Raw genomic sequence first — 13,123 nt, 5'->3', positions numbered from 1 at the left:
TTAAGTTAAACAGAAAGGAAAGCATTGAGCACTTCTTGCTTTCTTACTTGGGGCTGTGTAGTATATAGACAATGAGTCAGTCTAACATGGGGTGTTGTAATTGCAATTTTATTGAGAAATAAAACAGCCTGCCTCCTTTTAAAGGGATGCATCTTTTCTGAAGCAATAGAAAGGAGGGCTTTGGTATTAATATTTGCACTGTAGTTGTATAAAATGTTTCAACACTGGCTAATAAAGCTAGAAAATATGCAATGATGTTTTGACCAAGAAAGTTTGTAAATCAATGATGTGTCAGCAAAAATATAATGTCCTCAATTTATGTAAATTTTAATTATTAACGTTCAGTGGAATTCTAGAAATACTTGTATTATTGCTTTTACAAGTTTAGGATCATATATGCAAGTTTGGTATCTTATATATATGTACAGCTAAGTACAGCTATGTACATCTTATATATATGTACAGCTGTACTTATATATAAGTACAGCTAAGGAGTCATTTTCTAAAATAGATGATGATGCCATAATTCTGTGGCCAGTTGAATCAGTGGGAATTGTATCTCTGGGGTGTAAGTGAAGTCTGGTTTGGTCTTGAATGTATGCCTTAAAAATTGCCAGCCATGACATTTTGGCAAGTTACACTGTTGTGCAATGTGTGACAGAGAAGTCAGAACTGAGCAACTGGATTAAAAGAAAAAAAAAAACTAACATTGAGGACTGTTGTTCATGAAAAGTTTATCATTTATCAGTTGTTTTGTAGCATCAATAATGAAAAGTGTGATGAACTGATAAGTAAAAGTTCTGTAAGATGGCTGTGCATTCACAGCCAGAAGACCAGAACTTTCTGTGTCAAAGCTCTTCAAAAGCAAAGAAGCCAAGCTCAGCAGAACCAAATGAAAAATGTAAAATTGCTTTTTGTATTTATTTGAAATCTGTCATTTTTTGATGCAGTGTTCCTGCACATTTCCAATGTATTATTTATGATTTCATAGTGCACAAAGTACTTTTTATTACTCTTCCTTGTACAAAGCTCTTTTTCTCATCCTGCAAGACATCTCTTGACAGGAATATTTTTGTAGCCCATAATTTGAATAAATTAATATATTTATGTATCATCTGCTATCTTAGGATCCAATAAGGGTCAGTGGGTTACACCATTTACTCCCAAACCGGGAGAGCATTCTAATTAGGAATACTTCCTTGGAAAATATTCTGCTTTAATTTATATACTCAAGTCATGCAGCTCATACTATGTACTGTCCTCAGTGATAAGGATTTTGCATTTTAGATTTGACATGAAATTAATACACCTTTTTTCTTTTGTTATTTGCAGTTCTTGCCAGCAATGATTTTCTTTTATTTTCTCCTAATAAAAAATTCAAATAGCTTTGAGCCAGTAGTAGATACTTTGATGCCCATGAGAATTATGAAAGATGATTTATGAATATTTTAAGATTAAGCAGATAAACTGAGTTACACAATGTACGCTATCTGTAATAAAACTCATTACTTTTTCTAGAAGTACTTTGACAGATTTAATTGAGAGCATTGTAGAGATCTGTATTCACCACATCAATTAATTCACTTTTATCGATCAAGATTATAACCTCATTGTTATTAACTCTGTTTGTTTGAGCTCTGGTTTTCATAAAGGAGGAAAATGGAGTGTCAGCACTTATACCACAATTCTTCACTGATTTTTTGCTCATGCAATTGGTGTATTATCCACACAGTGGTTTAGCAATTCAAGTAGTTTTTAGTTACCATAGTTCCTCTCAAAGCTCTTGAAATATTCTTGAGCATTAGTAATTTATTCTTTTGGAACTTTTCGAGCATTCCAATATTTGCTGCAAATAAAAAGTAATTATTCAAGTGCTTCAGCAAATTATTTTGTTGCTTCTGAGGCCATGTTTTGTGCAGAGAGCAAAAGTCACTCTTTGTTTTACTATCTCATTACTTAAATTGCTCCTGTGATTGCTCCTGTTCTGACCCTCTTTCTCCCACACTCATATATGGATAATTCGTGATTCTGAAATACAGAAAATTGGTAAAGAAAATCCTCCATGGTCACTGGAAGGAAGAATGATAAGGAAAAATTACTAACAATTTAAAATTAAGTGTAACAAAATATTCTTTACTGTAAGAATTTGATAGAATTTATGAATGTATTGATTAGAATTTAGCCAAGACTTTGTATCAACTTCAAAGCTATAATTTTGCATATTTTACTCATTTTCTTCTAATTGTTGACAACTTTTAAGCACATTGATGGCAAGGATTGGTATTTAAAATTAATGAATTCTCTCTTTCACTTTGCTTCTCTCTAATATTGTAATTCAATAGAAAAATAATACTAGGATTTTATATTAAGACGTGAAATCAGATTAGTTAGTCAGTATCCTATGGTCATTAGTCATTAATTAGTCATTTATCCAGTGATATATTTCCTATTAGTGCCATTCCATGTGTTCCCTTACATTAAGATTTATATACCTTGAGCATTTTCTTCAGTCTTCATTATCCTTTCCATAACGGTTTTGTTATTTTTTCCTTCTTGCACATTTACCTTATCTTTAAGATAAAAAAAAAAAAAAATCAATAATTTCCTGAAATTGTACTCACTCCTCTGCCTATTTAGACCCAAGTTCTGACTTACTTAATGAGAGAAATTTTAGTAGTTTTTAAAAACTTTTTCAATAGAAATTCTTTTGGTTTGTTTTTAATTAGTTTAATTTAGCTCATTTGTATTTAAGTAGAATATTCTTGATGAAAGAAAATTTGGGATTCTATTCTTTAAGTTAGAAGTTATATATTATATTGTTCCTCTGGATTGAAACTTATTTCAATTTTTTTTATTTTGCTTTTAATTTCAGTGTTTTATACTTGTGCTTCTCAGTTACTGTCTCTCAAAGAAAAAGAGATTTTTACCTTATAATCATTTCATGTAATCCTTCTTAGTAGGAATAGTTTGTCAGTGTTTGTCATGTCACACCTCTGCCCCACTCAAAGCTGCAGAAACAAAGCATACCATTAGATGCAGATATTCTCAAATCAAAATTGTTCTGGGACTCTCATAGGAATTCCCAATTTCAAATTTTAAAGGTTCCATTAATAATAGTTTTCTCAAGTCCTTCGTATGACACAATGAACAAATTCCCTTTTGGAGATGTTTCACATAAATTCTAATAATGTCAATGAGAACATTTCTTACTATAATAGCATAAAATAAGTCATCTCCTCAGATTTTCTATGAGCCAAGAATTACACCAGCAAAATGTATTTATTTTGGCTTAGAAACTCTCAAAAATGTATTCAAATATTGACGAATAATAATTTAGATGCAGGAAGAATGTTCTGTAGTATTTTCAAAAGTTTGTGTAGATTTAAAATTCTTAGAGGCACAAAGTGGAAGAAATGAATCCTGCTAATTTAAAGCCAGTATATCAAATCTTCTACAATAGCATTAATATTATTTAAAGACACCCTGTACCTACTGGATTTTATGTTATTAAATAGAGATCTGGCAATTTATAAATTCAGGTTTTATGGTCTCTGTATTTTATTTTCTTGTCATATTTCATTACCGTTTAACATACAATACAAAAATGTATCAAAGGAATATTTTAAATATTGCAATTCTCTTATAGCAGTAGAATGAGACACTGTGATTGAAAAAGAAATAAAAGAAACAATCAAGACTGTGCACAGAAAATTGAGCTGGGAAAAATACAATTAGTGATCACCAGATTTTGTAACTTTTATGAAGTCCTTGTTTGTATTGCATTTCCTACTACTGATCTTCTTCAGGTGCTCATTATGGATCTCTTCAGGCAAGCAGAAGAGCTCTTTGGGGACAGAAAATGGTTAATTTCCTTGCACTCACTCAGGAGATATTTTTTAATATTGTAAATTATAATTGGATAGCTGACACCTGAAATGGAAGCTTTACTTCATTTTGTATTAGTTTTGAACAGAGGAAATATTCGTGCATGTCTGGCAGTCTGTTTTTGTGCAGCTAATTCCTGGGTAATACAACACCTGGTATCTATTTGTTTTAGGTGTAATTTCATTTGTTGCTCAAGATGAAGACCAGCAGCAGCCTCAAGGCAGCAGCTCACCACAGAGAACAGATGGCAAAAAAAAGGCCCTTCAGAAAAAGTCAGCAAGCATGTCAACAGCTCTTGATGCAGCTAAAATTGGTATGTTTGTTATTATGGATGCATTTCTTGTCAATTTTCATAAAGTTACATCATAATGTGGTTTAAAATTAAATGAATATTTAGCATGCACAGCCTACCAAAAAAAAGTATGAAATTGTCCTTTTGTGCTTTCTGAAGCATTTTAATGCATTGTTAAGCTGAGCTTTTTCTTTTCTTTTTTTTCCCCCCTCTTTTTACAACATCACTGACTGCTGTGATTGTTGGAGAGGGGCAGAATGTTTTTAATGCTTTCTTTGTAACTCTCCAATAATACTGTGAATGCTGATGTCAAAGCAGGCCTTTTCTGAAATTCATATTGCTCCACTTCTTTACATTGTGGAAAAAAATTCCTTATAACAGTCAGTGAGAGATACTCCTTTGGTACAATAAAATCAAAAAGAGAAGATTCCAGAATACCTATTTACTTTCATAGTGTCACCACCTGCTTTATTCTAAGCAGTAACTGCATTACTTTTGAGATTTCAAGTGTTCCAGAAGAACACTTTTGTGGTTACACCAAATAGACAAAGCTGTTTGCTTTTAGATTAATTTCTCCACTTTCCTATTTATATTTGCAAGTATAACTTTGCCTACAGAACTATGTTGTTTATGCTTTTAATATCTAATTTGGTATATATCTAAATTGTCAAGCATTTTTTGTAATTGATTAAAGAATATTTCTTGCAAGGAAAGCTATCAAGGAAAGTTTTAAACTAAAAAAGTTGGTTTAGTCAATCTAGAATTTTTAGGAAATTAAGAAGGGTTGGCAGATTGGCTCTTTGTCTTTATAACTGTATTTTCTAGATAAATTTAAACTAGAATTTATCAAGCTCTAAAAAGAATTAGAAACTAATTTTTTTAATAAATTAGAAATAATTTGAGTCAAGTCAATGTGAATATCAGAAAGTCTGTTCTTTTGTAGTCTATTAATAATCTGTACAGCAACATGGAAGTTGGATGACATTAAAACTCATGCAACATCTTGTTGGAACTTTACAGAAGAAGGATTAAAAAGGATTGAATTAAGATGATATATGCAGATAATACCGTAGAGACAAGAATTATAAATTTTCCAGATATTAAGTGGAATTAATAATAAAAACAACATAAAGGGTGATGCCAGGTAAATGGGAGATAATCTTCAAATCTACTGAAAGCCTGAGAATATTAATGAATTTAGTTAAGCTTCAATTGCTCAAATGAAGCATATTTTCTTATGAGATATTTGCAAATTTAGGAATTATCAGTCCAAAACTAGTAAAGGCTGTAATTGAAAGTAACTGAACATAGAAGGTTAGGCAAGAAAATAGTTTAGGAGAGTGGATGTCTCAGTGCTGTCCCTGTCACTGATATGAATGGAGGGTGTTCTTCTTAGTTAGAAAATCCAACGTAACTTCATGGTTTGCTATTATCATTACTGGTAATACTTTTGCTTCATGTGATTCCCTAATGACAATGTGAGACTGTTTGGTCTATTTATGCATTTAAATTTTCAAACATGTTTGATACATTAAAAGACAATAAATAATACCATGAAATATCAGTCTAATAACTTGCTGAGAGAAGCCAGGTAATCAGCCCTAAATCAGCTTTCTCTTTTGTTGCACACTAATTTACATGGAAATAATCACTCCCACCCAGAGAATCCCATTGGTAACTGGAGCAGTCTGCACACCTTATTCCTATGTGGCTGACTCAAGTTACTTCATCTTCTCTTTCAGTTGCCATTTTTTGCTATTTTTGTGCAACTCTATAGTGTTTTATGTTTGTCTTATTGTGACCTACATGTTTCTAGTAAACTGTACTGGCTCAAGCTGCAGGACTGCTGGCAATGTTTAGGGAATCATTAGGATTTCTTTCCTAAGTGGACTTAAAGTAGGACATGGCATGACCTTTCCCTAGTTCTGTGTCACTTAATAAAAGATTTTGTTTCTTCTTCAGTGCAGAGGAGATACCTTTGCAATGCTCACATCCCAAGCTTCAATCTCACCTTTAAACCCACCAACTGCATTTAGTCATTTCACAAAATATTATCTGTCATCACAAGCATTCACCTGTACTAGACATCTGTCACTTCTGCAGCTGTGGAAGGTACCTGCTGCAAATAGCTAAATAGAGATGTTATGCAACAAGGTCTGGTCTAAAATACATGATATTCCTGTTCTGAACTTACTTCAAAGAGGAACTAACAAAGTCTTAACTTATCCTGCACAGATTTCTTTTACACCAATGTTTTTTACATTAGTTTTACATTAAAATTAATTTTAATTTTTATTGTATGACTTTTCATAGTATAATTACTGATGGATGTTTCCAAGATTTAGGATTTATGAATTGCAAAGTATGCACCAATTGTAGAATGCAAACCTCTTGCATTTGACCAGAGGCATCACACAATGAAGTGAATCTTGGAAGTGAATATCCCCAGAGCACTGTAAAAAGTAAATGGTACTGGACTTCTGATGTAAAGAAAATGAATATACAGACTGAAATTGGTGTAGCTCAAATAAGGTATGAGGTTTTCCATAGCTGAATAAGATTAGGAATAAACACATGTTCACCAAACTTTTGTGTCTTGCTGTTATTCAGGGAAAATTACTCCTTTTAAACATACTAGAAACTACCACCTTGTTATACACATCTCAGGTACCCACACTTATGCATTATGTAGATATAGATGTTCTTATTTACCTTTTTTGGTTTTTTTTTTCCTTCTTCAAATTACATTGTAGGTAGAAATGCAGAAGAAGGCAATGATTTCTAGATGCTTTCATACGTTCTTTTTATAATTTTTATCAAAGTCACTCATTATGCTCTTCCAAAAACCTAAGGATTCTGAAATGTTTGTACTTTTTTCTTCTTCTTTAGGTATATCTAAGAAAAAACACATTTATTTCTTGCTGTAAGAAACACAGCAATTCCTCATGATGAATCATTGTTATGCTGCCTTGTACAAGAAGAAAAAAAGAGAAAACAAACCAAAACCCAAACAGAAAAATGTCCGCAGAGCAGATGTAGTGATAGGGGCTTGTCCCTTTCTAAACTGTGTTCTTCCCAAAACTTAATTCTGCCTTTGAAGAAAGGAGATCCTAAGGTTTCTTTTCTCATGGCAGCCAAAAGTAAAGCAAGGCTAAGTGGTTGCTAAGACTGAAGGTAGAATGCTCCTTGTCTTTCATGTAAGATTTATCTATAGATATTCCTGTATTATAAAGTGCTAAAATCAGAAAAAAATATTAGCTATTAATAGGTGTTTGTTTTACAGTCTCAGTTAATGCTACACTCCTCCTATAGGAGTGAAGCTTCCTAAACTCTCAAAGTAGAAGAAATTTTTCTACTCTTGAGCTCATGGTAACTTCTTGAAGAGCCCTGGCCAAACCCCCTGTGCTGTGCTCTTGGCTGTGCAGCCCATGGGCCGCAGGGAGGGTGCTTGGCTCAGCCTCTGCCAGACCCACTCTGCTCCCAGGAATCATCCCCTGGAAATGGGAGCTGAGTGTGTGAAGTTGCTGTGGCTGCTGCGATGGCTAAAGCCTTCCCTGCAGCTGCAAATCCCCCTCCCCTCTTCAGCACCCCTCACACTCTGTCCGGCAGCAGGACTCAGCACAGACCTGGCACTTCAGCTTTCAGTGCTCCTGCCAGCAGGGATGTCCCTCAGTGGTTGTTTGTACAAGATTGGGGAATTTTGCATGGGATGTTGTCTTATGGTGGCTGCCCTAAACATTGCCTTTATCCTAGGGTTGTACTTCCCACTTTGTTTGTCTTATGGCATGCATTTAGGTTTTTATGTCATTGCCAGATTTTTGAATTTCCTTGTACTTGAAAGGCTAAACATCAGAAAGATACACTACTTGTAAACAGGCCATGATGAAGAAGCATGGTCAGAGGGGCCAAGCCAGACATTCATTTTGGCAAAGCCTGGTTTAGTGGTCTTTTTAAAGCTAATTTATACTTCAACCAGGCTTTCAATGACAGGCAATGTTTTTTGGTCTAAGTTGTCATTGTAGTTTTTATGGAGATGTCTCTGAGTTAAGTGTCTTTCCTGTTGAGTTTAAAAACTTCCAAGTGATTCTTTGAGCACTTGATGCCTTTGGGAGGTAATGGTACTTGCACATGTGGTTCTCCTGGGCTTCCAAGCTTGAAATCAATCCCTGAGGGCTGAACACCTGTGGGAGCACGATGGGGTATTCATATAAGGAAGACAGTAAAATAATGTCTTTGTTCTAGCAACTGTTGAAGTGATTAAGAGGTAAACAGTACTCAGGATGACAAAAATGTGAAAAAGTTTAGCATTTGCTCATTACAATTTTTTAAAAAGATTATAAGACCTGAGGATACAATGGTAAATTATAGGATTTATTCAGTATTAATGCAGTAAGATGTTTCATGTACCTTTAATATATTAAAATATAATTGATACATCTCACATGCATATTTATTTCTGGAATTAATTTCTTTTTAAGAGGACTGTTCTTTAAAATCAATTTGAGTTACCAGCCCATAAATTTTTATTGGGTAGTTAAGGTATTTTTTAGTCCAATCTACATTCTGTATGTTCATGCATGGTGTGCTCCAGCTTCAGATTAGTTTAAGTCTCCCTCTTCAGAGAAGAAGTAAAGAGCTCAGCAGAGAAAATAATCCCCATGTAAATTGCATACATATTTGCAAATGTAAAATACTAACCACGGCTTTGTTAGTTTTGGTTTTGTTTTTTGTTTTGATTTTTTGTTTATTTGCTTTGTTTTTAGAGATTTTTTAATAGCATTTTCGCATTTGCAGCTATACTTATGCCAATGCATACAAGCTTTGGGGAATGGTATAGCATATGTAGAACATTAGGTATTATACTATTTTTTGCTTTTTTCCTTTGTCAAAAATGTTGTTCAATTACTGCTGGCTTTCTCAGTAGGTGCTCTTCTGCAGTACTGCAGTCTTCTGGTTGTTATGAATTTTCCTGTGCCCTTCTGAGACTCAGAACAGCTTGATCCTCCCAGTAAACCAACATGTTGTTTTGAAACAATTCAGATATAGCAATGCTTAAAGGACCTATGGCCCACATGGAATTTCGTGGGGCATGGTACTGTGTGCATATAAAAATCTGTGCAAACAATGCAGGGTAGCCCATTTAAAATTAATAGCAAGAGCAATTGCTCGCAGGGTATGGCTGCTGCTGCTGAACTTCAGGTTGCATCACCCTTCCTGCAGCAGGTGTTGTAATATTGTTGTGCTGAGAAGGCAGGTAATGTTGCATCTGCCCTAACCACAAATTAGTCACTCCTCTTGTAAACCTGTGCATCTGCATATTTTTGGATATCATAGCATGTAGGATTGCATTTGCATATAAAGAGATTAAATTTTATTACCCAATTTAAATGTCTGTGATGTGCATTATACTTGTTTTGAAAGTCTGTATATGCTGTAAACTGTATTAATGAGAAATACGCAATTTTTTCATGTCTGGCAGACCTCAAATGTCAATGTATGGAATTTTTTCAATTAATAGCCAATTTAATAAAAAAAATCTGAAAAACAAAATCCCTAGCAGAAATAATGAGTGGGGCTCACATGACAGGTCAAGGTGTAATCTCTTACTAGTTTTCTGTGACAGAATATATATATCATTCAGAGTCATATAAAAATATAACATTTTTGAAACTTAAGAGGAAATGAGCAACAGAGCAGCAATCTCCCTGCAGCCAGTGCCCTTGTGGTTGTGTTGGAGTGTTTGACATGCTCTTTCTAGGTCATCATTTTGCCTTTCCTACCTTGTCAGGCTTACAAACAATTATTATTTTACCCTTTAGCAAGTAATGAATTATAAACACACAGAGAGTACATAATGGTAATGCAAAAGAGCACTAATATTTACCAGTTCCTCACAGTCCTGTAAGCATGTCTGGGGCTGGAGATAATGAGGTGAGGAGAGGATAGAGGGAAGGTCCCCATCAGTCTCCTCTGTCATTCTGTTAAAATTGTTGTGACCTGTGAAAGTATACACTGAACCAGAAAACAGGAAAAAGTCAAACTTTATGGCCTAATAGATGGGACAGTTCATAGGAAGTGGAGTTCAAATCAAATATGGGATTTTTAAAGAAGTCTTACAGTGTGGAGATTTTATTTCTAGCTGACTCTTTTACATTAATCTAAATATTATGAAACATTCAAATTAATATTTCACAAAAAAAATGACGTTCTCCCCAAGATATTTGACATTCAAATTACTGCAACATCAACAATATTGTCTAAGGGTGAGAACAGCTTCCTTCAAGGTTTGTGTTCAGTCCCTCAAGCAGAGGAAATAATTGAATAAACATTCTCAGAGCCTGTTTGGAAAATTCTACAGTTAAGCTAATTTATAAATAGATTTACAAATCCAGAGCAAAGTTTATATATATATTAAGAATAATATACATATTATTTCTTTAACATTTCTGAAAACTATGCAGTTCATAAATATCAATTAAAACATTAGATTGAGTCCAAATTACGTTTTCAAGCTGACAGAGTATAATTTCCAACAGGAGAAGAAAATAAAGCACATTTCTCCTTCCAATCTAATTTCTTCTTCGTCGTCTTCCTGTTGCTGTTATTATTACTATTATTACAAGTCATGCTAGACTTTGGTAACTAGACAAGCTTTTGCCATGTGCTACTGCCACTGTCTGCATCTGAAGCTAGAAATAGGTTATTCTTGAAGACTATTTGTGATAGTTGTAAAAGTAATTTTTTTTGTTAGTAAATTCTCAGTTCATCTCAATGTATTCTCATGGATGAGTTTTGTGCCTATCTTAGATCCTCTTGTCCCCTCCATAATCTGCTGCTGGAATTTGTGAGGAATTTTATTTCTGTAGCAGCTGCAAAATAAATTTCCCACACAGAATTCTGTTTTTTAATTTATCCAGACACTGGGCACTCCTGCATTCTCACACATTCAGTTATGGGGTAGGTTTGCTGAACTAACTAGCAAAGGAACACTCATTTTTACAGAGCAGGCAATAGATATTTCTTGTCCATCGCAGTGCTTTATTTGTTATGATCTGTATTGTCTCTCTCAAAATATTTATTTTGCTTTCTCTGTGTGTGGAGTCCTAAAAGGTTTTGGCACAACTGAGAAATTTTAAGTATTGGGGACCTACTGTTTCCCACTGTGGCAAAAGACAGATGATATTTTATACACCGTCATGAGAGAATGAGTGTATGTGTGTGCAATAAGTTTTTTGAAATTTGGAATTAATTGTAAAAATGTGATTAGTATTTCTGGAAATATATTAAATTTGTGTTACTTGGGAAGAATGTATCTTCTTTCATAATGTGAGATATACATTAATTATTATTGAATGTTAGAAAGAATTGCAGGATTGCTTTCACTAACTTCTCTGGATGTATTGGTTATCTACACCTTATTTGCCCAGCAATATATTGAGAAATTAGTGAGAACAACCTTATAAAGTTCATCTACTGTAAATATGGCAGACAATATCCATTAAATTAATGAAGGGTTGATTTTATAATCATGGAATTGCATGATCATAAAGATCTTCTTCTTGAATATTAATGGAATTTTACTTCATAGTTTATTTTTATTGTTGAAGACATAAATTGCTCACACAACTTCACAATATGTTTTCTGAAATCTAATGAAAATCTACCCACTTCATCATTGTGCTCAAGATGCTATTTCATAGAAATGATTTTGTATTTTATGGATGTACAGAGAAATAAATGTTATTTTCCTAAAATGACCTGGGTGCTCAGCATAAATCTTTAATACCTCTTTCAGGGAAGACATATTTTTTTTCCAGAAAAAATGTTGCCTTTTCTGTGTGTGTTATGTTGCTTTGTGTTGCCTTTTTGCCTTTCCTTAGGGGAATAAGATGAAATGCCTGCTCTGTGACAGAGTTTAGAATGGAAAGTTATCCAAATCCCAATGAACTTGAAAGGTTCATTTTAAAGTAAAAGGGTTATGCTGAAAAAGCAAAATAGACATTTATCAGTTTTAATGCCTTTGCATTTGCCTAGCTGTGTTCCTATGAAGTAAGACTGCATTACAGTTGATAAAATGCTTTTGGTTACTTTGATATCTTTAGGAAACCCCCAGTATTTTGGAAAAAAATATTTTTAATCTGTAAATACAGAATTTTTTTTTTCTAATAATGGCAGTCAGGAGTCACTCATTGGGGTATAAAATTTGTAATTCTGGGCTATCTTCATGTAGGAAATAGGCATTCTTATCTTTACTATTTAGCATGTTTTTAAGAGGAAGCTGCATACGCTGAGCCTGCCTGAGTATGGTAGAGAATTTAAAAGTGAACCGTCTGGAAGTGAGCTGGCTTCTCACTGAAATCTCATGTAAATTCATATCATAAAATCAAATCTAATTAAAATTAAAGATTCAGTTTAAAAATCATGTATATTCAAGGAAATGTTGTCAATTTAGTTTCCTGGTAGCTAGAAGGGGTAAAATCTTTGAATACTAATTACATTCTATAATAGAAATGAAGATATGTTGTACTCAGCATTTGTGGAGTCCTTTTGTTTTTTTTTTTTTTTTTTTTCTTTTTTGAAAGTGCTGAATTGCAAGCAGTGGGATATAAAACTTTTAGGGAAATAGTGCAATTGATTTTACAGTTGCAAGGGAGAGTCTATAATTCAGTTGACTGAATGGTATTTGTCTGTCAAGTGAAAGGTTCGTGCTCCTTGTATGTGCTGAAACTCATAAGAACAATGATTTGCTTTTGTGACAGAGCTCTAGTAAAAGCTGGGTTCACTTTGTCCTCAGTAAGCTTATTTTTAATATGTTATGTTGGCAATAATAAAATAAGGCTTGGAATTCCACAGTAAAGAGCATGAAGTATATTTCACCACAGCATATGACACCTGGAGGATTGTTAAAGACCTTTAACTTAAAATTTAAAAGCCTTTGCAATAATT

At 33.6% G+C, this 13,123-nt stretch overlaps 1 protein-coding gene across 2 annotated transcripts in view; it reads left to right on the top strand.

Moving 5' to 3' along the window:
- The window catches only part of CFAP47 (cilia and flagella associated protein 47), a 254,052-nt gene that overhangs the window by 128,142 nt on the left and 112,787 nt on the right, over nt 1–13,123 (top strand). For both annotated transcript variants that reach the window (XM_030282490.4, XM_072934926.1), the window contains one exon: nt 4,058–4,198. In XM_030282490.4, the coding sequence (XP_030138350.4) occupies nt 4,058–4,198 (141 nt within the window). The remainder of the gene's footprint in view (nt 1–4,057; nt 4,199–13,123) is intronic.

The sequence above is a fragment of the Taeniopygia guttata genome, chromosome 1 (assembly GCF_048771995.1).
Source record: "Taeniopygia guttata chromosome 1, bTaeGut7.mat, whole genome shotgun sequence".
Taxonomy (NCBI): domain Eukaryota; kingdom Metazoa; phylum Chordata; class Aves; order Passeriformes; family Estrildidae; genus Taeniopygia; species Taeniopygia guttata.
The sequence above is the reverse complement of the archived record's forward strand: the minus strand, read 5'-3'. Positions and strand labels throughout refer to the sequence as shown.